This window comes from Strigops habroptila, chromosome 11 (assembly GCF_004027225.2).
Source record: "Strigops habroptila isolate Jane chromosome 11, bStrHab1.2.pri, whole genome shotgun sequence".
Taxonomy (NCBI): Eukaryota; Metazoa; Chordata; class Aves; order Psittaciformes; family Psittacidae; genus Strigops; species Strigops habroptila.
The window spans coordinates 8,622,017-8,647,831 of NC_046360.1; the positions used below are offsets into that span (position 1 = coordinate 8,622,017).

Consider the following 25,815-nt stretch of genomic DNA (forward strand, 5'->3'; position numbering starts at 1 on the left):
ATGCAAAATTAAAATGCATTGTCTTGTAGAAGTTACTGAGATACTGAAATGAATGTAATTTTTAGGTAAGTATGAAAATGGTTTTTGATCTATTCTCCCTTATTGTTGACTGTATCAGGCCGAGCAGAGCTCAATGTCAATAACTCCATTTCTAGCAGCTCTGCATATGATACTGTACATCAGGAATCAATTAATAAATCATTGTGTGATGAATTTTAGAAGTATGTTAATTTCCTATAGGTTATATTTTTATTATGTAATATCAAGTTACATACACATTTCCTTAATACAAGAAACTCTTAAGTTATATTTCACACTTTGAAGAAAAAAGGATAGTAGACAAAATGTCATGTGATTTGTGCTGTGTTTCATGTTCCTATGCCCTGTGGGAGGAAAAGAAAAGTAATAGAACAGACAAATAAATAAATGTGGTGTTGAAACTGACATGACAGTTTTTGCTCTTGCGCAACGGAACTGCAATCAATTTATTGTCTTCATTGGTCAAATGCCAGAATAACAGTATAATATTATACAAGAGTAGATTAATTAAAGTGTAATTAAAATGGAATAAATTAAATAATCATAAAAGTTTGTCATGGGAAAAATATGTGTTTAGAATTAATTAGTTTTCAAATAAAGTGATATTTTAATTGCTCAGAGTTACAGAATCCTTAATTGCAGACATATAATTCTGGCCCAAATAACGTCAGTTGCAGTAACAACTTGATATATTTCTTCTCTGTCAATTCTTTTTAATAGTTTGTTACTAAACAAGATTATTGCAGGAATGTCTGCTAAAATGTCTGGAAGATGTTTAATTAAGCCCATGCTATCTGAGGACATTATTAGCTCTCAGAACCAAAAGATTTGTAGCTGATGCTGTGCTGTGCAGCACCCCTAATTAAGGAGGATGGGCAGACCGAGCCCCATGGCTGACAGATTGCTATGCATGGCTGAACTGGAGGCTACTCAAAACAATCTTTTGATGGTCCTTGGCTTATCAATTTTCTGCTAGATTACAATGATTTATCAAGTGTACAAACTTAAATTCATTTGGGGTCCGGTCGTATGCTATAGAGAGACAGTCATATAGATACTTCTTTTCACTTATATTATGCATTTCCATATTTTTCATGTTTTCAAAGTGTTTAGGCATTTGTTGTCTTTGTTTGTTTGTTTGCTTGCATTAATGTTATGGAGAGTGTGTTGCAGAGTTGAACTACTGTGGGCTTTTATGCCTGCTTGCTTTCTCCAAACAAGGCTGGCTGCAGTTATGTCATCGCACTTTACCAAGCAATTAATGGCTTCAGAAAGTAAACCAGATGGGTGTCTTTTCCCTCATCTGCAAAAGGAACCTGTTTATTAAACACTAGCATTTCATCTGTTTCAGCTGCATTTCGTGCTGAATTTTAGACTGCCCTATTAAAAGCTAGTGCAGTGACATGTGAGGTGGTGGCTCTCATGTTTTCAGACACCATATTTTTGGCATAAACGTATCCATGATATTTGGCTGTCTCCAAAATGTTTACTTCAGTAAGATTTGCAATGCCCAAAATGTTTAACTGTGCTAACAAAGGTCAGCCATCTGATAGCTGAGGGCGAATATGTCAGAATGAAAGACTGAAAAAAAATTATCAGTCTGACACAGTGGGAGTATTAGAATGATTAATGTTTATGTTAATTTATGGCTTTTACATATTGATTAATAGCTTTTTGTTTCAGTGACCAAAATGTGGAAGTGGCAATGAGATCCATATGCTAACTCAGTGTCTTTCAAATAATTACAATAATTCTTAGGTTTGTTCCCATGCTGAATTTATGTTTTCGTATAGAAAATAATTATTGTACAGTGACTTTTTTAAAAAATTGCAGATGGAAGACACAGCCTGGGTTTAGTGTTGCTGAAGGTTACACACTGACATCTAGATACATTTTTCTTGCAAACTTCTTTATTTAAAATTGTAATATGTTGTGGTTTAGCCTCATTCAGTCAGGGGATGCTTAGAGACAAGAAAAGGTGTTAACACTGTGAGGAACATCTGAGTGGAAGTCGTTAAAAAGCTGTTGCATTGCATGGTGGTTATTAGTCATTTTCTGTTCCCATCAGATTCTTGGCATATCACCAATTGCTGATAAGCAGTTTTGTTTGCTATCTGTCCATTGACTATTACAATTAAAATGTAGAAACTTCCATCATTCATTGTCTAAATGTTAGGAGTGAAGATAATTTTCAGGAGCTCCTGAGAGAGGGTGAACTCCTAACTTCCCTTGAAGTCCATGGGAAATGGAGGTTCTCAGCATTTCTCAAAGTGAGACTTCTGAAGTGTTTTTCTGAGCAGGCAGTCAGTCACTGGAAATTATTTGGTGACTATTTAGAATGAAAGCTCTGATGGCATTTAGTGTTCCCACCTATAAAAGGAAAGGCTCTTGTCAGCTGTAATGTTGGCTGTGTGGCAACAGGTTTGTGATATCAGGTAATAAAGGATTGTATAGCTCCGTCATATCCGTGCATTCTCTTTGACATCAATGTGTCTCTAACTAGCAAGTTTTGCAAGCAAGTGAATTCCATCTAGAAATCTAAATGCAGCATCTAGATACTGTATTTTCCAGTGGAAGCACAAGCACACTAATGAATGCTCCCAGTCCACCACTGTGATTTTTTCTTTTTCCCCCTTTTTTTCTTTGTGTTTTTTTCCCTTTTTTCTTTTTTTTTTTTTTTTAGGTTTTGAAATATGAAATATGTATGAAATATGTACATCACTGTGCCTAATCTTCACTTTGTTAGTCATAGGTAGCTGGTAATATGGAAAATAACCAATTTAAGAGAAAGCATTTGGTTATCCTTACTGCTGAAAATGAAGAGTTCTTTATTAGTACATTCTACTGGTTAAATCAGAAATTTCTGCTAATTCTAATTTCTGCCTGAAGTCAATTTCTTGATTTTAAGATTTCTATTTATTTCTAATTTCCACTTGAAATTAATTTTTAATTAGCTTTGAATAAATCCTAGAAGTATAATACAATTTATATCTCAGTTAAGCACTGAAGATAGCAAAGGGATGTTTAAACTAAAAGCTGTGGTGTTTGTTGACTGATGAGTGAATTTTCATATATTGTGGAGCTGTGACCTTTGCAGCTATTTGTGTAGCACTCCTACATCTCTTAATCTGTGCAGTTGCTATACAACCTTCTAACGATTTTACTTTTACTAGTGCATATTTCTGTCTTTGCACACAACAGACATGGTGTGTTTTGGGGGACTGGGGTAAGAATGCAAAGAGCAGGCTGCCTGGCTTTATATTTTGGATTTTATCCTAAGTGGCTGTTTCATTCTTCCTGAAGTGTTTTGTATGCGTTAGCTTGTTACAGGACACAAAAAGGTGTTTCTTTGTACAGTCAGTTACTTTTCACCTCAGGTGTAAAGAGATTTCTTCAGATGATGATCTTGCAACATCCCTTTCTATTGCTGACTTCCCTGTTTCAGTGTGTTCTGTCACTTTTTGATTTGTACATGCAAAATGAGAAGCTGGGCTTAAAAAATTTGTCACAACATGTCTGGAGAATTGTTTCCCAAACCATATACCTGCTTTCAGACCTTTTGTAGTCAATAACCTATAAAAATTCACTTTTGCCATCACATGAGGTGAGCTTGAACTCATTGTCTGGCACCTCTTTTAATTATGTATGGAAATGCTACTCATAAATGGGTTCTTGTTCTCCACTTCCTGGAAGTGCCATGTAACCAGGCAGCATTTTGTGTCAACCAGGCATGTCTGAGATGGTTCCAAGTCCCACTGAGTTCTGGCATAATTCAGTGAGGTGAACTGGGTGCTGTGTAGGATCCTCCTGATCTGTCTTTGCTACTCAGGCAACTCACACACCAGTGAGGCCTAGCTGGCTGCACGAGGAAGGGCCAAGGTATTCACAGGCAGCCGTGTTTTAAGGGTGTTTCTTGGGCAGAGGATACTTCACAATTTCACCACTATGAAACCCAGTTGTCTGCAGTGGCTGGAAACATGTGAATACTGTGTTTGTAAAGCTCATACTTCAAGGGCTGCCTGCTATATTTAATGCTGGAGATTGTGAATGAAATGGAAAAAACAAATTCGTTTGCACTGCACTAATAATTTGAGGGAGTCTTTTATTTCCACCAACTTCCTCTGCAGTTGCAGCTAGCGACCCACTTCAAAACACTCGTGCACTAGAGCTGTGCTATGCAACGTGGCAGAGTGTCACAAAACTTGAGTGAATGCAGGTAGGCATAGAAATGCAGGCTGAAAAAGGCCTTTTGTATGAATGGAATGGGGGAAGAACAATTTATTCACATCTTTTTCACTCACTCTTTGCTCTGATTTTTCCTTTGGGAGGGTGGCACCTGGTAGACTAGGAATTTTCAAAAAATAACAGGGATTTCATATATCTGTTTGTGAGCACACCTGGATGTGTTGAATATTTTGCAGTAGTAATTATGTCTGCACACCTGCTGATTTCAGTCCCAAATCAGTTTGCCAGACATGCCTAGAGAGATTTATTTCTCCTATACCTGAAAAAGCTCTTTTACCACTGAGTTTTTACTACTCTAAATAAGCCTAAAGAAAAAAAGAAGAAGATTTTTTCTTGTCTTTGCTTGAGCCATTGGTATCTCAAACTGAACTGTGGAGTTTGTAGGGGGAGGCAAGTGTTTGGATGATATTTTAATAGCAATTTGGTTTTGCTTCTATGTGTGATAGAAATACAAATGACAGGAATGGGAACAGGAGAGTTGCTGAATTCTGCTGGAATTTTTCCTGTGGGAATCTGTTAATGTTTTTAATTCTCTGAGAGATTTTTCTAAGGTAATCCTTTTGACATTTACATATTTGAAATGACTCTCATTAAATAAAAGCTTACATCAAATGCTGAAGTGATGATACTGGAATACCACTGCATAGAAATTCAAACGGTTTGAAGATTATCTTAATTGCAACCTAAACAAAGTAGGTTTTGTGAGGGATGTTAATAATGAACTGTACCTTAAAATAACATAATTTTGAAGAAAATTCAGTTGTTCTGGTGTTTAGTAGAAATATTTTTTTCTAGAAAACCCCTTTTTGATACTTACGTGTGCTGTGCATAGCCATTTGCTAACTAACTGAAACACTGATCTAAGCAGCTGGGGTTTCCACTCCTTACTCACACAGCAAATATAATCTATGCAGGAGCCCAGGGGTTTGCAGTGTACCCTGTGAAACGTACTTCTAGTTGCCTGTAGCATATGGGAGTGTAGCCCAGCCCCTGAAGGAGGATGCTGTTACCAGCACAGGGAAGGCTGGAAGAAATGAAACGTCTTTTAAAAAACAAGAGCATGATGATGAGGTGTTGCATCTCCTACTAGTGATACCCTCTTGCAAACAAACAATGCTATAAGCAAAATAATTCATATTTTTTAACATACTTCCGCAGGAGGCAGGAGTCATAGCATGAGATATCTCAGGTAGTAGTCTGGCCCTGAGACTCTTAAATGAGGTTTTTTCTGTAGGTTGTGCTTTGCTTGTTCAAGCCTTTGAGCCAGATTGTGCTCTCAGACCAGCCTAAATACTAAGCAAATTCACTTAATTAAATTTGCTGCAGATATCCTGTTAACAAGAACAGATTGGTCCCCCTGAGGCGAGATGGAGTTAACAAGAAAATAAATGTTGTGCTAATTAGAGAACTCATTTTCAGACACCGGGGGTGAAACTTTTAAAAGTCCTAGAGATTTAGGATTGAAAATTCATTTGAAAATGAGTCTTAGGCTCCTAAATCACTTAGGCACTTCTGAAAAATATAGCCAGGGGCTTTATCCATCCCACAGCCATCGTATTTAGCATGTTTGTAGCTGTCTGCTTAGCAAAGCATGGTATAACCATTATCTATTAGTATCAGTATACCACGATGTACTTCATTATTCCTGTAAGCAGAGATATTGAACTACCTGGTGAGTTCAAGGTAGGCTAAATGTCATTTTTGTGAGGATGCTGAAGTGTCAGCAGGAACAGGGGGATACTTTCCTGGAGTTTTTAAGGCACCAGTGCACCACATTTCCATCTGTTTGTGATTCATGGGACTTCCTGTTGATTTAGGTACCTACGAACTTTTAATTAAATCTTGGTCTTAAGTGACTTGTCCATGCACATGGATGAAAAAGATAGCACAGATGCAGTTTTATAGTTCAGCACTTGCTGGAAGAAAAATGAGATGCTTAATACTGTCACACTGCCATTCATCTCCTGAGTCACAATAGGAATTTAATAAGGAATCATTTCATAACCCCAATAAAAAATGACATAGGTTCAATATTAAGCCCAGTTTCCAGATTCACATATCTGATTAGCAAAAAAGCAAGCAAAGAACCAGGCTCCAAGGAGCAAAACATCACTTCATGTGCTTACAGCTTGCAAGTATGTTGTCAGTAGTCATGTTTTGTTCCTGCATCCAGCCTGAGAATTTGTCTGAAATATCGTCCTTGTAAAGACATGCATTAGTAGCGTCTGTTTCATGCCAGGTAAAACCCTTCCCACAGCCATGCACACACTTGCTGTCTGTCAGCAAAAACTTCTGTGTCAGTAATTAGAAAAATGCTATTAAAAACCTGCCTTGTAATCCCAGATAGCCTCTGGGTTGACTCAGTTCTATTTTGTCTTCCTTGCTCAGTGCAGTAACCCACGATTGTTGCACTGGGAAGAGGGACCCCACTCCTCTGCCAAGCTGCCTGGCTACTGTTATATTTGCGTGGTTCTACAGAGTGATGTTTTGAAGGCAATAGCATACAGCTGTAATGTCCCAAAGAGGTGGGTTTGGTGACAAAATCCTTAGTCTAACAGGTTTACAACAGAAGTGAAACCTGTTACAGATGGGCAGTCAGGAGCTGGATCTCACCATGGGGAGAACCTGTACATCGTGTAATCATCTGAAAATTCACTCCAGCCTGTCAGGAGTCTAGATCATCAGACAACATCGTAAACCAAATGAGTCAGAGCACTAAAACAAGGAGGATATCCACTGATCTCATTATTTTCATACCTAATTACACAGTGCTATTGAGGGAAAACTGCATTATGCTGAAGAATCCCATTTCATCACCTGTCCTAAAAGATAATTGTGTTTAATTAGGACTTATAGATACCATGGTGATTACTGATTTATAAACACTCAGGGTAGGCCTGCAAATGAGATGCCATAGCAAGTGCATCCATTAAACACAATTCGAAAGCTCATACTGAGGTGAGATGACAAAAGTTGAGCTGTTTTAATTTACCATTTGACTTGTAGCTCTAGCACTTTGCTGCAATCCTCTGCAATTCCTCTGCTGTGAACCAGCAGGCAGAGAAACATCTGCTGATCTTCCCTTACTGAATTTAGAAACCTTTTTCTTTAATCCAGTGTAATATATGCATGAATGGAAAGAGTGGTGAGAGTTGACATCTTGTAGTGGTAAAAGCTGTCCTTTTTTGTATGAGGTCAGGTCAGCAAGGAAGAAGCAGAAGTACAAACATGGCCAGTAATGTCACAGATAAAACAGTAAAAACTTTTCATGGTGAAAATATTTCTTGTAATGCATGTTACAATGCATTTTCCATGGAATTGCACTTGCAGCACATCAGAACACAGAAAAGTCATCCTTGTCATTTGGTGCTTGTGCACCTGCAAACTGTGCCTGCAGAAGTGCTAATATGAGTGGGAATACTCAGCAGAGGTGCCACATCAGTAAGAGTGTGCCTGTCTGGATCACACCAGCTATCCCTGTGAGTTCATAATCAGTTGTCCTTCATGTTTCCCATCTTAGACAGGGCAACATACTTTCCTGTGCTCTTGCCCTGTTCTGTGCTGACTCAGACCACATCTGAACTGATCACATAAAGCTGAAAGCATCCATCTCTCTTTATTAATCCTTTGGGGAATACAAACCCCTTGGAATAAAATGTTTAACACAGTAGTCACTAGGTTAGTGTGAATTACTGAGGGTTGTTTTTTTTTTTCAAGTAACCATGCTTGGAACAAAAAACTCAAGCATTTGGAAGTGATGGGATTCTTGTGTAGAAATGATCATAACTAATCTCACCTGAAATGCTTTTCAGTTGATATGTTCACTGCAGTGCTTCCCTAAATGGTTGAGTGGAAAACACAGAAGTAGTACTTTTATGGGGAGGAAGGGGAAAGACTTGCCAAGGGGCTAAGTGGAATGATAAATTGCTTGCCCACTGAAATTATGGGTATCCAGTTTCTTTCATTTTGCAGCTCTTCCTTTTTGTGGCACGGAGAAGAGCTGAACAATTTAGTATTTCCAAGTGTGTGCGAGGTGTGTGCACATGGCCAGCTCAGCATTTAACTTGCTTAAACAGGAATGCAGCAAACAGCAGATTTGACAGCTGCTTGATGAGTCAAGGTTAAGAGAAAGTACTTTTTTATTGCACTGCACTGCATGGCAAATAGAAATAACATCCATCATTAGATAACTGAGAGAGGAAAGTGACTAGGAAAAGCAAGTGTCTTGATCAGAATATATTTAAAATTGTCATTTCACTTTAGGCTGCCTTAGCCTCTGTGACATCTGTGTCATCTTCTCACTCCCCCAGCTCATCGTTCAGATGGCTCTGCCACCTCCGGATCCACAGTTTGTTCTCAGAGGTACCAGTGCTGCAGTCCATACTCTGCATTTCTCCTGTGGAGGCCAGGAGCCCGATGTCCCCATTCTTTTCTCTGGGTAAGTAAACCAGGATTTCTGGCCAGGCTGAACATCATATGGATGTTTCTGTTTAAAACACAATTTATCTAAATAATACATTGTATCTGGAGAAAACAACAAAATGCCTGGTTTGTGACTAAGGAGTGTATTACCTTTGTACATACAGCTTCAGCTTTGGAACAAAAGTATCAGACTGTCTTATCAGACAGTGGCCTCACTGAAAGCATCTGTTCTTACTGCCAGGTCTGAGAATGGGTTTATCCATGTCTGGAACCTGAAAACACACAGAGTGGACACAGCATTGGATGGCCATGGAAGAAAATCTGTCTACTGCGTGGAGACAATGGGTGATAAAACCAGGCTCCTCAGGTTAGCAGAGTAAAGCAGGCAAAACCTGGTGAAACTGTTCTTGTCTCTGTGGTGTATGTGATTGAAGAGGAAAAAAAAAAAAGAGGGGAAAAAAGGAGTCTCTTATTTCTGGAGTCAGTGGAAGTCTCTCCAGTGCTTAAGGAAATGTACAGAAGTACAAAAATACAGAGAAAACTGTAGAAGAAAAAGTGAAAAAAATGATACGATGAATTTATTTATGATGTATATGTGATGACATCATGACAATTGGGGTCCATAGTGGCTTTATTACTGCACTGAGACCAGGTGAGATCTGTGGGTAAAGGAAATACAATTGGATTTGAAGTTGACAGGTGCTTCACAACTGGTTCTCAGGGAAGATCAAAATTTGTATACAGAGGTTATAAATAGAGGGGAGAGGGAGAAAAGGTAAGGAAGAGAAGAATCAGAGATGGAGAATGGAAGACTGAAAATGAGCAAGAATGCTGAGTTGTACACATTTGCTTTGTTGCAAAATATCTTCTGTTCCTGTTTAGCAAGGGAAAGGGAAGATTTGTGTACTTTGGATTAGACAGGTGATCTAGAGTAGATGCCAAAGTGTCTGTATGACTAGGAGGTGTTCTGACATGTTTATCTGGAGACGACATCTCTTATAATATACAGTGGAACTCATTAGCATTTATATTTGTTATCTGCTTAAGTACAATTATCAACACTCTCCCCCATAAAATCATACTGAATGAGCATTGTTTGTATAATTATAGAGTTTTTCCATGCCTCTATTTTTGCTGTATTTATAACAGTTCACATAGCAGTGCAATTTTAGGACAGCAGTTACCTGTACTTTTTCTGTTCTAAGCTAAATCACAACAATTCCTTGCAGTACCCCATTATTTGTATGCCCAGTGCTTTAAATATTTGGACAGTCTGTCACTCAGCTGAACAGCAGGTGGGAGTTCCTGTATTGGTGTTGAAGAAGTCCCAACAGTCTGTAGATTTGCATCTACCTCTGTTTTGGTTTCATACTTCCACAAGGTGATACTGCTAATTAAAACAAGAAATGGATAAGGGATTTTTCATGACTCCTTCTCCCAGGCGATAACATAAGGACATGTATCCTGTGCTACTGTAGGTCGTGGGTTGGACGCTTTGTTCCAGGGCCAGTGGGATCATGTAAATCTGTAGCAATTAATGCTGTGCGCTTTATCTGGTTTTACTGTCTGGGAGCAACACGCAGACTTTTCGGTGGGACGGAGAGGTATGCAGAGGAGTCTGTGAACTGCTGTGGTGCGTCAGTGATGCAGATGCTGGTTCTCTGGTTTTGGATATTTTAACCATGGTGTTTCATTGTTTAATTCCTGCTACTCACTGCACCACCAGTCCCTCTCCTGTTGTGCCTACACACACACAGTTGTAAGTCTTCTGTGCCCTCCCTGTGGCTGTGGGAAGTTGACCATTGTGTAACTGTAGCTTTTTATTTAGCTTTGATGCAGTCTTTGTTGTCTTGCTATTTGTCTTTCAGCTGTCAACATACCTGACATTTCTACTTCATTGATAGGGTGAAAGTGTTGAATGTGTTACTCTCCGGATACTTTTGTTTCCTGTTAGATTAGCTCTAATAAATGGTGAAATGTAAGTATTTTTATGATGAATATGCTCAAATATTCATGAGACTTCAGAAATACGTATACACATATAAATAGCATAACTGTGTTTGATCAGATCCCTCTTCACAAGGAAACATGGCTATCTGTGACTGCAGGGTACCTGACTGCCCCTCGGGACCTTCCTCCTCCCAGGAACTTTTGAACCTACTGGCCAGTTGTGCAGTCAGCAGAAGGGTGGTTGTCTCAGAGATTCCCAGTTCCCACACGTTTCATGAAAGACCCTGTCAATACCCCACAGGAGCTGTACAAATCTCACTCCTTTGCTGCGTGTTAAAGACCCTACGTTGAGATACTAACCTGCAGGAGCCAGGCTTTCTCAGACCTGCTGCTCATGAATAACTTGTTTTACTGTAACAGTCAGGGTCGTGACCAGAGGATCTGCTTGTGGGATTTGGCAGAGGGACGGACTGCAGTGACGGATTCTGTCTTTACGGAGAATGTGGGATTCTGCAGATGCTCTCTGTTAACAGTGGCACAGGGACGCTGGCTAATGGCCATGGCAGCCAAAGCCCTGGAGGAGGTAGGAAGTGTCTTTTTTTCTGGTGCTTGGGAGATTGCTTTTGTTTTTGAAAGGAGATAGTTCAGAAGGGGAAACATCACTACTCTCAAATTCGCTGCTCAAGAGAGGGCAGCGTGAGGAGCCTTTGCAGGTCCTAATCACTAATTTTACCTGCCAGGAAGATGACTGAATTCTATAACTCAAGTTCTGATAACAAGTATACCACCCCAAGATTGTCTAACATATAAGTATTTGCAGCTGCTGCTGATCTTTCATGTGCAGGAGTTTTTAAAACTCTTCTGGTGCTGCTCAATACTGTTGAAGGGGAACAAGAGTCCTTTCGGGAAACTAATGGTCAGAGAGTCTGTCATCAGGTGGAGGTACTCATCCTCCATCTGAAGCTGAAAGTCATGTTTGGTGAGAGGGGAGGTGCAGGTGATTTGTAATGCAATACGTGGTCTTCCACCCCAGGCTAATTCTTTAACTGGTACTTTGGCTGGAAATAGTTGAATCACTATTAGCAGCCAGAGGTTTGCTCAGTGTGAGATAATTGTAGGGTCCATTTCAGTTCCTACTGGGTAAGTCCACATCCAATACACATAATCACTGACTGACAGCTTTGTTGGCAATTTCCTCTTCTGCTTTGGAGAAATTGTATTTTTGTTTTCTTTGAAGGACTATTTGAGGACATCAGACAAAAAGTAAGTATTTCAAATACTTGACATCAAAATACCAAAAATATGAAAAAATAAAAAAGTGGCATAAATATAAAAAGAAATATTGTTGCTAATTGCAAGGTCAGCTGCTTTTCTGGACTATGGGATATGTATCTTGAAACTGAAAGTTGCATATTTTATAGACGAAGTAATAAGTGGGAATGGTGCCTGTATTGCAAGAAAATGTGAACTTTTTATTATTCAGAAGTTAAGCACATATTTAAGTACTTCTCTGGCTAACAGCCAGTATGTTCAGCCTTTTACAGAACTGAGTAAGCCTGTAGACACAACCACAGTACCAGTAAATACAACCATTCTCATACCTTGTTCTGATCAAACAAAGGCCTCTCTCCATTTTACAGCAGTGCTCAGTAATACTTAAGTTAAAAAAAACCTGACAAGTGCGTTCTTGCGTCAGGTAGAGAAGAGTTTTTGTGAAAGGCAAAGGGTACAAACACACATACACATTCTGGTAATGAACAACTGAATAACCACCTGATCCAAAGAGAAGGTGTTTACCCCAAAGTCTCTTACAACTCATCTCTGTTTTATTTTCATTTCTGTCCTTGGGCCCTGCAAACTGATAATGATTTGCTGTCTCCTGAGGTAAGAGTTCCACTCTGTGTATGAACCTTTACATTAGAACTGTGTCAGGTTTCAATAAATTCACATAAGCTCCTATAATATATAGTGCTTCCAAATAGGCAGCACTGTGTGAGACACAGTACATTTGCAGCTTATGATTAAAATTAAGACTTAATAAGTGTTTATGCTTGGCTGGTGCCCAAAAAAAGAGTAATTTTGTCTTAAAGCAGGTTCAGTCCATAAATAATGAGATCTGAACAGGCATTTATTTGTTCATGATTGCATTTAAATCACCAATTATGAGTTACATGCACTTTTCTTGCCAATTTGCCAGAAACATGTTAAAAGCTTTATTAATGTGAAAAAGGGTGTGTTTCCTTGTGGCCAGTTTTAGCCACCCAGGAACACTATTAACCTCAGGCAAAGGCAAATCTTTCTCCTATTAAGCACAACCAATATAAACACAGAACTTCAAGTTTTAGGTTACAGTTGTCAAAATATATGAAATAGTATTTATTTCTAAGGCTCAGTTGCCTCTAATGCAGTCTCTGGAACTGTCAATCTAACACAGGCAGCTCATGCCTGCTGGCCTTCTGCAGAAAGCTTTTCTCATCTTTGTGCTTTTCTTTGTCCTTTGCAAGCCCAGCTGAAGCCCTTGTACCAGTTTGTCCATTTTTAATCAAGGTAAAGAGAAGGACATGGGATTTTTTTCTTTTAACCCACAGAATTGTGTTTATCACAGCACACTTATCCTTCCTTATTATGTAAAAGTTACAGTTTCAGTGTTGTCTTCGAGGCAATGCCCTCTGGAGAGCCAGTGATGAAAGATGCAAGATGAGAGCAGGTCACCATATTTATAGCCCATTTCCTGCAATAGCTAACTTGGTCATCATGTTGATAGCAAGAAAGTTGCCAAGAGAAAAGCATCTTTTATTAAGAGTGTAGCTCCAAAGAACCAGAATTCTCAGATGATTAAACTTTGGTCTGTTCATATGTTTGGTCTACATCTTTGCTGTAGCCTCCATTCTCAAATCTGGAGGATAGTTTCCTGCCCCATTGCTAAGCGGCTTTAGGAAGTGTATATTGTGTTTGTCAACTTGCACTCCTAGAGTGCAGCTGGCTTTTGGCAGGCTAGCTGACAACCCCTAGAAATAGGAAGATATTCTGGCAAGCTTTGAACTAAAGGTATGGGATTGGAAAGCCATCACAGCTGCCGTGGTCCTGACTGATGGCTCCCAGAGGAGCCGTATTTGTCTAATACCTCATCTCAGATGCTTAAGGAAATTCGCGTGACTGGGGCTGTCCAACAGCACTGTTGGGCTTTTGCACATTCTGAAATAGCCCAGAATGGCTGGTGGTGCTGGATTTATCAAATGTTCTAAGTCCTTTAATTTTACGAGATAATGCAGACCATTGTTTATTTAACTAAAATAAAAGATCACCTTAGTGATTAAGTATGCATGTGAGAAACGGCAATGCTCCTGGCAGCAAGCTTTTGATACCTAAGAACTTCTATTTCTCCATAGTTCCAGGCTGGAGGATCAGCCCAGAGTGAGACACTGCCGTGTCAATCAAGAGACTCAAAACCTTCCCGTGCCAAATTGCAAAGGCAGACTCCCCTGATCTTGCCTGCCATCATCCTGGGGTGGAAATGAGCTACTTCCTTGGCAGAGGAAAGACTTGCCCAATGCTAAAAAAAGAAAAAAGATGATCCATAATTCATTACCATCAGTGCAAGTAACAGTGGAAGCTGCTGCGTAGACAGAGAGCAAGTGCTTAACACAACATTGTCTGACTCTCTTCAAAGCAGGGTCAGACAGATATGTATGTGCCATCCCTGCTCCAGCCTGCATTAGCAGGTAATTTTGGTTTACATTTGTTAGTGTAGTCAGCCAGTAAATAAAAAAGCCACCTCTGATATATACATAGTGCCTGTATTTCCATGCAAGCTGTGTGTTACCATGACAGACCAGAGGAGACAATGCAAGTGTCCACAAGCAAACGTAACAAAAAATTAGCCACGGAGATGGAAAAAGGGGCAAGGGAGAGGAATCGGGGAAGTGTTTTCAGATGAAGCAGTCTGCAGTATCATCTACTATATGCACAATATCATCTACTGTACAGAAAGAACACTAACACAGATTAACTAGGAGAGTGGAAGAAGAGGATGTGTTCATTCCAGCAGTTTTGTCTGGTCTTTCCTAAAACAATGCATGTATTTAGATAGCTGTAGATTCCCCTACAGCTCCAACTTAACATGCATTCCTGTTTTCTCCAGACAGTTTTTACTGGAAGAGCTTATACTAACCTTAATCACCTTAAAAGACTTGTGTTTTTAACAGCAGAATTTTGACCTGGAGCTGGACCAAATACTCTTGTTTTCCTGATGTCAGGTTCAGGTTTTGGAGCTGCCATCCAAGACGTCAGTCTGTACCTTGAAGCCAGAGGCGGGTGCCAAGCTGGGCATGCCCATGTGTCTGAAGTTATGGCAGGTAAGGCAAGAGCGCCTGCTAATTGTGAAATGTTTTCCCTGTGATTCATTTTATATGAAGCACATGAATCTTTCCTCACTTGGATTTTGATTTATTATCAAACCAATCAAGTAATTATACTATTAAAGGGGGGAAAGATTTGTGAACATCCTTAATGTAACTTTCAGAGCTTTCCAAGCTTTAATGGAAGATTTGCAAATGCTCAGGAAAAGCTTTGTATCCTTAGGATAGATACGGTTTTTGCATCAATCAAGAGGAAAATGAGTGACTTACCAAAGCCAGTTGTTTGATATGGTTTCTCACTGCATTAAGAACGATGAGAAATGATTGGGTTACTTAAAACCAGCAATTTTAATGGCAGGTTACATTCACTTCAATGCCCTCAGGACAAGGAAGCACTCTATGAACATTTCTATTCCAGGCATACAATAGAAACAAAATATTTACGGTGGGTTTAACTTTGGACAAAAAGGTAAATAAAAGCAAATTTAGGTAAATAAAATAAATAAAAGGTAAAAAAAAGGCAAAAAAAAAAAAAGGTAAATAAAATTAGGGGGAAAAAAACCCAACCCTAAACATACTTGCAGAGAATCAGCCCATCATGTTTATGGGGTGCCCACAATGAAAGCCACGTAATACAAAAAGGTGGCAGTAGAGGGAGGAAGGAGCTTAGGTGATTGGCTCTAAATCTCAGGGGAATTAGTGGCAAAGCTGATTCCCAGTATAATCAGTTGGCTGATTCCCAACCACATACTGTTACAGGTCTGCAGTGCCATCCAAGCCTATGTCAGGTATGTTATTCCTGCAGGTTCATCTGAACATTTGTATTGGTTTCAGTTGAAAAAGTTATCAATCAGTTGTGAATTTGAGGCCTTAGCGTCTTCACACAAGGTCCTGGAGTGACTGAAGTCTAGAGGAATTCAGACAAAACTAAGAGAGGCCACAGTGTAATTAAAAACTAGGGGGGAAAAAAAAAATTAAATAGACTGATTAGGCTTTTATTAAACAGAAAGTTGCTCCTAAAAATGCAATCAGTGTTCAGTGCTCAATGAAATGAATGGGGCTTTCTGTCTCCTGGACATTTTTTAATAAGATGAAGATAACTGAGGAAATGATCAGTGTTGAAAATTTTGTTGCCTGTATAAAAAGTCCTCTGTCTTGCCATGTTTTCTACATGCACTAATACTGCTATTCCTCTAGGAAGCAGAGCAGGTGCAGAGTCTTAATTTTATGTAGGTTTTAATTTTGTTGGCAGTGGGGATAAAGCAGAGGACTGGGAAGAGGTAAATTATTCCATGCAAATTCTGGCTTGGGGAAGTCACCACAACTTCCTAGACTGCAGCAGGCCAGGGTAGATAATCCCTCACAGCCTCACAGCTGGGCATGCTCTTTTACAAATGTGTGCAACTCGGTTTAAAAGTGTGGGGGAGGAGAATAGTCTTAAGGGCAAATAATTGTTTGTGGTGTACCAGAGTGATGCTCTGCATTCTGTTCTGTGGTTTCACTGGAAGTGGCACACTGAGTAACCCTGTAACCATAAAAGCAGAGGAACACGAGCTAACCCAGCTGAAGCCCTTCCTGAATAGAGGCCATCCAGGATTCCTTTGTGCATTACTATATTGGGCAACATAGACATACCCGGGACATGAGCACTCCCCAACCCATTGCCTATGGGCAGCATGTTGCCTAAGAGATTATTTGATGTTGCTTATGGCATAGTAAATTAACAAGTTGAAACAGAAGCTGACATGGAGAGAGCCACATAATGGTCTGAAGGAAGTATGCTTGTGGGTTTTGTCCAGCAAGAGTCTGGGGGCTGCAGCCATGTATGATATCGTTCTGCATGCCAGTAAACAAAGATCGATGTTCCAGGGAAACTGCACCTTACCAGCAGCACGATGAATTAGAAATGTTACTATGGAGCAGAAGGAAATTGAGGCTTAGGTTAGGCTTGTAGATTAAGCCTCACCAGCTTCTCCTAAGCAGTTAAAACTTGTGGCTGTTTATTTTGTTGTTTTGAAGCTTTTCCCCTTCATTTTACTAGGTCTGTCCCTAAATGTATTAGTTTGTACAATGGGTTTTTGCCTTGTGAATGTTCATATTCCTAAATATGTTGTCCCTTCAGCTTCACACCTTCCTGCTATTACTAACTGGGTGGAGCAGGATTTGCAGGAGTAAGAATAGGCTTCCTTTAAATTTTTTGCGCTCCTTGGGGAAGGCATCATGTTGCGTAACAGCGCAAACAAAATAATTCAACAGGAACAATACATGTAGAAACTGGAAATGCAGAGTTATTACTTTATATAAACTACAGCAATTATTCCTGTTGAGCTGACAGCAGATCACCTCTTCTTCCTTCCTTGACAGTTATCCAAATGCAACAACAAAGTGTTCTGCTTAGGAAGAACAATGATTTATATTTTAATTTTTCCACTGAAACACAACATGAATGGAGAACACTTTTCACCAGAAGTGTCCATTATTAGGAACTGAAATAAACAGGCTGTTGTGAAACCACTGCTTGGTGAATCCAGGCATCAGCTTGAGAGCTCCCCTGATCTTTCAATGCCTTTTATTGTTCAAGTATGTGTACTCATCAAAATACTACACTTCATACAGTTAGGAAGAGTTGGAAAGAAGTAGTGTGGAGACCTTCAGTTCATAGAAAACAATACTTTGCTTTCAAAATAGGCCAATCTTAGATCTCACTTGCAAATTACTGGGTTTCAGTAATTTGCACCAAAAAACCCAACAACAGTAAAAGGTTTTGCTTGGCTTTTCCCATAATGCTGAGCACTCACTCTTGTCTGAATGAGGGTTATGAGCACCTATGAAAATCTGCCGTCCGCTGCTGAGTAAGGCAGAGGAGCTGACCCTGCCACCCGTATCTTGTGGTGTTGGCTAATGGAAGCTCTCTACCTGCTGTAGAGCCCCAGGGCTCTGGAGTCCTGTGCTCATAGAAGAGCAGTACAAATAAGGGGGGGTGGATGGGGTATGACTTTGTCTTGCCTTGAAGGTTTTACCCTTTATTGAATATAAATTAAACCTGGAATGTTTGTATCATTTAGATTTTTTTTTTTTTTTAACTTTTAAAACCCAAGTACTCTTCATCCAAAATACCTGACGGTTTAACATTAATTCACATGTATTGACATACAGTTATTGCTCTCATGTTTTATTATTTTAGCAAATCAAAAATTTGACTGAGAAATTGTTCTGGGCACTACAGGAGACCTTTTCTGTGGGCCTTTCTAGCCAGAGCATGCTCCCGGCCTTCTCAAAAGAAAAGGGATCTTAAAGCAAAGATGAGGCTCCTGCAGGGTCCCAGTTGTGAGCAGACCTGTTCAGAAAGGTGATGTAGGGGATTTCCCTTTGCTTTCCTTCTTCTAAGAGGCAGTTTTCTTCTCCACCCAATGAGATCCATTCCTCATTTAAACGCTTCTTTAGGCTGAATAAATCTGAGGAAAGAACACACTCAGCAGTCCTGTTACCCAGACCACCCATCTCTTGTTAGTTTAACTATCCCTAGAACAAGTAGTAACCAGTGGAAGAATAGTCTGGACCATTAATAGAGGCATTGAGCCTTTGGCCACCGCAGGCTGGTATCCTGCCATTGACAGCCAGCAGGTTTGAAGAACTTCATTCAATAATGCAATACCAGTAAAAGGCAAGTCTTTATAAATGTCCTTACACTTAATTTTGAATTGAATACCAAGTAAACATATCCTGAAGGATCTAAGAGTGTTTGGAAACAGCTGAATAACCTGGATACATTTCTTAGATGTGCCTGCATGAGGTGGTTGTTATCCCAATGTTTGTTTTGGTGTTTCGTCTTGTACCAAAGAAATAGCTGGCATTAGCAAATGCCTGTTTTGTAGTTGCTTTGCGTTAAGGATTTGCATCTTCACTCACATACCCAGTTACAGCTTACAGGGTCATTAGTCTTTTGGCTGGAGCAATGATGAATATTTTCCTTAAGTGTGACATGTAATCCAGTAATGTTCCCTTCTTTGAGTTATTTCAGAGGCTTAAATAAATTAGGTGTCTGCCCAGGGTGCCATGGCCTTTGGCCTGTGACATCATTAATCAAAATAGCTCTCAATTGGTTACAGTGGGACTCGGGCGCCTGTTAACCCCTTGGTGACTCGTGCAGAGATTCCTGACGGGAGGTTCAGTGTTTACCTTGAAGCACTGTGGTGCACTTGGGTAATTGATCCCTATGTGTAACCCTACACTTGGCAGTGTGAAACTGGAATCTTCGGGCATGGCACTTCTTTCAGTGTCCATGCAGGTTTGTATAGCTTGATAGTAACTCGGTTGCTCTAGGAATTTTTTTTAAGGAGCACAAAGTTCAGGCCATGAAGTAAAGCTTCTGGAAACTTCAGGCAGCCTTTCTCCAGGTGTCGTAGATGTCAACAGTTTGGATTTTCAGTGAGAAGTTTTCTATGTGTGTGTATATATGTACACATTCGATACACATTTTATATATATATAACATAGACTTGATGTGTAGATATAAAAATAGGTGCATGTCAGCAGTTACCAAGTAACACTTTCTGTAAATGGATGGACTATCAAGCTTGGACATTCAGGCTTGTAAACTTTTCACTTGTTCACCAGTCAACATTTTCATTTATTTTCTTGGTGCTTGGACTGAAACCTGCCTGGGGATGGTCATTTTCCTAACAAACTATTTACTTTTGAAACAATTTTACTTTTCTCTTGATCAGCTCAGCAGTGGTTCACAACCCTTGCTTCTGGCTGGCTATGAAGACGGATCAGTGGTCCTTTGGAATTTGTCAATGGGAAAACCATTGAGCCAACTTGCTTGCCACCAGGAGCCAGTGATGAGCCTTGACTTTGACTCGGAGAAGACCAAGGGGATCTCGGGCTCATCTGAAAAGGTGCTTAGCATCTGGAGCCTCAATGAGCAACAGAACCTCCAGGTCAGGATCACTGGCCCTCTAGTGTCATTTATCCCACTTTGCACTAACAGTTTGATAGACTAAAAAAATATTTAGTCATGAAGAGGAGTTGTTGCAGATCTCTAGCTAATTAATCACAGACTGGTTAGAATGTCTGTGCTGTGTGACTGGACTTAGCACAAGATGGTGAGGATTTAGAAAAAAAAAAGGAAAAAAACCCTCTCTCACATGTTTCTGGTTTTACCAAAGTTGCAACAGGCACACAAGCCCAGCATTACTCAAGCCATTGCCTCTGTATCTTCATTTATCACATTAGTAGTATTCAGCTCTCAGAATGTCCTAAACGTTATAAATGAGTTCCAAAAATGAGAAACAAAGGATTGATTTTCCAAAGGTTCTGCTTGAATGGATAGAGCTTTATTTCCAATGTGGGAAAGACAGAAATATTCCATGACATATTTCAGAAACAAAAAGAGTAGGATAGCCCAGCTAGCACCAAGAGGATGTGAGGTTTAGGCAGCCAGCATCCTTTGGTACCTTCAGAGCCTCAGCTGGAGACAGAGAAAATCAGTTCCTTGGATATACTGGTGTGCGTTTGAGCTCTGCATACCTGGAATGGCTGGTTTAGAGGTCTCACAATCACCAGTTCAGGCTATGCTAGTGAATAGCAATAAATATTGCTTAATCTAGATAACGTTAGCAAGTGTTCCAACAGTGCCAAGGGGTTAAGTAGGTTTTAACTAGGTGTGGAAATGAAGTGCATAAATAAAGGCTCATGAAAATTAAAACGGGCTATGCATAGCCTCTCCACTGCTGCGTGCTTTACCCTTTTTTAAGTGGCAGTTGTCCCCTGAACACACAATGAAGAGTACCCTGTATGCCCCATACCATCCTTGGGAGGACAGCTGCTGGATACACCAATCCATGAAAGAACCGTAATTGCTCTTGCAGCTTTTTTTGGAGATTATTTAGGTGGTGTGGCAAGTTAATGCTGTTTCCAAATGGTGCTACGGGAAGAAACACAAGTGCTTGGGCAGCCACTGGTGACTTCTCACCGGGGGCCACAGTGAAGGTGTATAATCTGTTGGGCTTCACCACAGCCTAAACGAGCATGTATGGTGTAGTAGGGCATTAAAATCCCAGTACATGTAGCGTAAATGCATCCAACTGAGATGAAGTTCGGAGGACACAGCACTCACTGAGGAGAATGTCTGAATTTTAATAAGCAATACAACATGCAGTAAAAGAGGCATACTAGATGCTGAATAAGTAGCAAAGGTATTCTAAGCCAATGTGATAAAGAGTTTTAACAAGTCTGATACACAATTATCATGGTTTTGGGGGTGGGTTTTTGTCATGTTTTCCCTCCCCCTTCCCCAGCCTTTCTATCACTATTGCCACACATGTGCACCTGGTGTCCTTAGCTCAAGGAAGCAGAAGGAAGATGAGCAGGTAAGTCCCAGTAAGAAACTTGGTATTGAGACTAGTCTTCTAAGGCAAAGGTGTCAGAAATCTGACATCATGACAGGCTTCTTAAAGCTTCACATACTCTGGTGTTAATAGGTCCCTTCATATTAATTATAGCATAGCTTTTTCCTAAATTCAAAGAAAATATTGCTCTCCACAGCACATTTCAGTTATGAGTTACCCGTAATGCAGGGCTACAGGTGTGACTCATGGGGAAAATAAACAGGTTTTCACCTGAAATATTCCAGGTATTGTTTTCCACAGGGTATTCACGTTCCCAGGAGGTGTTGGATTAGTTACATCTTCAGCACATCACACTCTGAGATAGTAGCTTTTCTCAGCAAGTATTATAAACTGTAAGTAATGTTTCTGTGCTTCACACGGAATATGAATGCCCTAATAAAATGTATCTTTCATATGAGCAGTAGAGATTGTCAAGGACATAGATTAAGGTTTTTTTCCACTATTGCATTAATAATATAAACCAGATGGGGATTTTTTTCCCTGACATTCCAGGTACCTGAGGTAATGGTAGACGTTGGAAAGCCACTCACTGGCACATTATTTTTATTCTAAAGGTTTTAATAAGTAACCGTGGTGCAGAGCTATCTGCCAGTGAAGAAATAATGATGCAATGATGCTACTTCAGCTCTGTTTTAAGTGGCAATGTTCCAGTTTGTCAATGAATAGATGATGAAGGTAACTTGATAGTTTATTGCTATGGGGAAAGTTTGGTGTATTGTCTTCTACAAGACAGTTGCTGAAATCATTGCTGTCAGCAAATGACTGGATTGGTTATGAGCCTTCTAATATGGACAAGATAGTGTAATTATGTGATGATGTTTGTGGTAGAATGTAGGAGGTAAACAGCTTCTGCAGGTGAATAAACAAAGCAGAACTGAGAAATCTGATAATCACAGGAGCTCCTTTGTACATGACAAGAAAAAAATTCTATAAGCTGCAATGTAAGTAAGTGCACAAGTTTTGGTGGTTGGGTTGCTGAGGCTTTTGCCTCAAATGCTGGAGCTCCTGCTATCTTGGCTATTTTTCCTAGTAAGAACAGAGTTTAAAGACATGGTTTGGGTGTAGGAGAGAGAGATTTAGGAGAAAAAAAAAGGAAAAAAAAAAAAAAGAAAAGAAAAATCCTGGCTAGCCTGTGTTAAGGAGGGGACAGGAGATGGGTATCTGTTGGCCTCAGCATGTCAAAATACCTTAACACATCTGCTAGTAGATGCAAGTGTCCTTTGTCATGACTGGCTGAAAGTAGCTCACCTGTTTTTTCCTCTTTGCTTAATTACACGCTGGTTTTCTGGTTAGGAAATTGTGTTGGTTTGCATTGACTACAGTAGTTGCCTGTAAGTGACTGGATGGCACAAGTCCTGGCACTAGGATTTCACCTGGCTGCATATACCTTGAGCAAGTTGTTCTACCTTGTTTTGTTTTTCTCTCTCACCTCTTGTATTTGCAGATCATGCACAAATGCCCACTGTTCCCTCATGTTCCATAGCCAAAAGGCATCACCATTATAGGCTTCACTTTCAAGCTGTAGCTTGCTGATGACATGCAATTCTCCCATTCGCCCTGATTTTGCTGTATGGCTTTTGCCCACATAATGACAGTAATGATGGGAAGCACCACACCCGGGATTGGTTATAGCCATTAGCTAATAATCTCAGTTACACAGTAAGGCCCAGCTTACATGTGCCAGGCTGGTGATGAAAGTGAGAAATCCATCCCTTGCCAGGATGCATATGCCAGCAACAATCCTGCTGAAGCCACACTGCAGTAGCCTAACTGGGGAACATACATACCAGCAAAAAGTACAGGTTTTGCAGTAGCAGCCCCACAAAAATGCCCAAATACAGCCTCGTACTGCTCATCAGCATTATAGTTAAATTTATCTGCAATGAATATATGCTTTTTAGCCCTGTACCAACTATGCATCATGGAATGTCCTTTGAGGAGGAAAGCTACTTAGTTGTAAAACATGCTTGTCAATTCCTTCCCACCTCAGAAAAACAGGAAACACCACACAGCTTATTAAAACATGCACTGAATTATGTTAGGCTTTGGTACAAGATAGCTACAGATTCAGTCTTAAATAGATGGTGGCATTAATGTGTCATTTCCAGTTGTAATTAATAACAGCACTTCAAGGTCCATATGCTCCAAAGGTGTTTTCCACACTGGGACAAAAGCTGGGCTATTTCAACACAGATGCACACATGGGTGCACACACACAAGGTGCCTGTACTGCCTGTGCTTCGGCAGCAGACTGCTGACTAATACGAGTTACGTGAGGTGAGCACAGCAGAAGTGTGTTACATTGAGCTTTAGGAGAAACTTACGTCAGTGAAGTGAAAACTTTTCTTTCCAAGGGCTAAGCCCTGTGCAGCCCCAGTGCCTCCTCAAAGAAGCTAAATGCCTTCCAGTTTAATTGTGCCCCTCAGAAACTTGTGCCCCGGTAGTCTCCAAACAGTAACAAAAGGCTTCCAAGATTGAAATCAATAACTTGGTCATAATCCTCTTCTTGGAATTTGGTGTAAATAGAAATCTCTTGGGATGGAGTACTAGAAATACAGATTTCCTGACACTGTAACCTAATTCCTGGAAGCATTCCTTTCTCAAGACTGTGGTAAATGCTACCACAGCTTATTGGTGTTTTTGTGAGGGGCCACGGTAGTAGAAATAAGTAGCAGGTAGTTTAATACCAGCTCAGCATGGGAATACTGCAAAGGCAGAGAAAATATCTGGCCATAGCACTGAATGTTGCAGCTCGTGCAAGAATAGCTGGAAAACAAAACTGTATAGTCTGGTTTTCAAACCTTGACTCTGAGCTTCACTTGTGACAGAATATAAATACCTTTAAATGCAGTATAAAGTAAAAACATACATACACAGGATGCTATTATTGTTAGAGAATGGTGCTGGCGATAGATAGGATCAAATTAAGATCTCTTCCATCTCTGTCTATAATTGTTCATCTGCCATGTGGTGAAAAGCTCCCTGCTACCTGTGTGATAGCAGTGTATACTGCTGGCCACTCTACCTTCTAAAATCCCCACAGGTTCCTTTTTCTTCTGTTTTAAACAATTAGAGCTCACCTCTAACTTTCTCACACAGGTTTACAAAACACACAACCTTGTCAATGCTGGCATATCTGATATCACCATCCGTCCAGACAAGAAGATTGTAGCAACAGCAGGGTGGGATCATCGCATCAGGATCTTTGGCTGGAAAAAACTGAAGCCCTTAGCAGTGCTGGACTATCACACAGCAACGGTGCATTGTGTGTCCTTCTCCAACCACAAAAACCCCAGGGAGAGACTACTGGCAGCTGGCTCAAAAGATCACCGCATCAGTATCTGGTCAATATATACTCAGACGTGACATGTTCTGCACTGTCAGGGACTAAGAAAACAAGATTGGTGAAGCAATTCTTTACACTGTCATTCAAACCTGGATGGGGAGAAGTAGTAGAATGTATTTCCAGGCTGAAGCGAGTGTCCTGGGTTAATTCTTATGCTGCTTGTTCAAGCTGCAAGTTTAGTTTTCCAGAGGGAGAATGGATTTTTAAAATCTATAACATGCGTAGCAAGGCCAGTCACAAATGAAGACACAGAACAAGTCACTTTGAGTTCTGCTACAGGCTTTAAAACAGCTTTTCTTTGGCAGGTTGCTGAAATAACTTGTGCCAATATCTCCTTTTGTGAAAAAGGACTGAAATCCCTCAGACTGCCGTGCGGGCACAATATAGAGCACAGGATCACAGAAGGGTTGGGGTCGGAAGGGACCTTCAAATATCATCTAGTCCATACCCCCTGCCATGGGCAGGGAAGTCTGTTTGTAAGTCATTTATGTATTCAAAACTCTGAATCAGTGTAAAACATCACTCGTTCTTGAAAATTTATACCCATTAAACCACCTCCAGTGGTTTCTCATTGTCAGTTACTTTTTCTTCCCCATAACTGAAAGGCTAGCAGAACAACCTTGATTCGTTCACACTTCTGTCAGTTTCTAACTTAAACCAACAGCCAGGAATGTGACTAAGGACGGCCTTTGGCATTTATGAATTTCATTATGTCTCCTGTCACCTCAAGCCTCACAATTAATCACAAGAAAGAAAGAAAGGGGTGGGGGGAAAAAAATCTTCCCCTGCACTGCACTGCAAAGCTATGTAAAGCCTTTCAGAGCCAGTGCTAAATCCTGTCCATAGACTGACTAGCTGAAGGATTTAAACTCAGCAATCCAATTAGCGCCCTTCTCCTTGGAGAGTTCGGGGTAGGTTTCAGCATGGCAAGGCTGGGATTCAGCTACACAACTCCCATTAACATTTAGGGGAATTGCACAGATAAATCCTTATTCACACAGTGTGAATGGCTCCATTAACTTGCCAGCTCTATCATCATGGA

The 25,815-nt window shown here is 40.2% G+C and overlaps 1 protein-coding gene across 6 annotated transcripts in view; it reads left to right on the forward strand.

Moving 5' to 3' along the window:
• Nucleotides 1-25,350, forward strand: part of GNB1L (G protein subunit beta 1 like) — a 42,579-nt gene extending 17,229 nt beyond the window's left edge. For 3 of the 6 annotated variants that reach the window (XM_030500641.1, XM_030500642.1, XM_030500644.1), the window contains exons 2-7: nucleotides 8,595-8,722; nucleotides 8,948-9,073; nucleotides 11,077-11,239; nucleotides 14,913-15,011; nucleotides 19,742-19,957; nucleotides 24,527-25,328. In XM_030500641.1, coding sequence (XP_030356501.1) covers nucleotides 8,607-8,722; nucleotides 8,948-9,073; nucleotides 11,077-11,239; nucleotides 14,913-15,011; nucleotides 19,742-19,957; nucleotides 24,527-24,793 — 987 coding nt within the window. In that variant the 5' untranslated portion in view covers nucleotides 8,595-8,606 and the 3' untranslated portion in view covers nucleotides 24,794-25,328. Of the gene's footprint in view, nucleotides 1-6,672; nucleotides 6,810-8,594; nucleotides 8,723-8,947; nucleotides 14,379-14,912; nucleotides 15,012-19,741; nucleotides 19,958-24,526 lie in introns of those variants that run through there. The other 3 variants (XM_030500643.1, XM_030500640.1, XR_003993644.1) reach the window with 3 other exon arrangements.
• The last annotated feature ends 465 nt before the right edge of the window (nucleotides 25,351-25,815 follow it).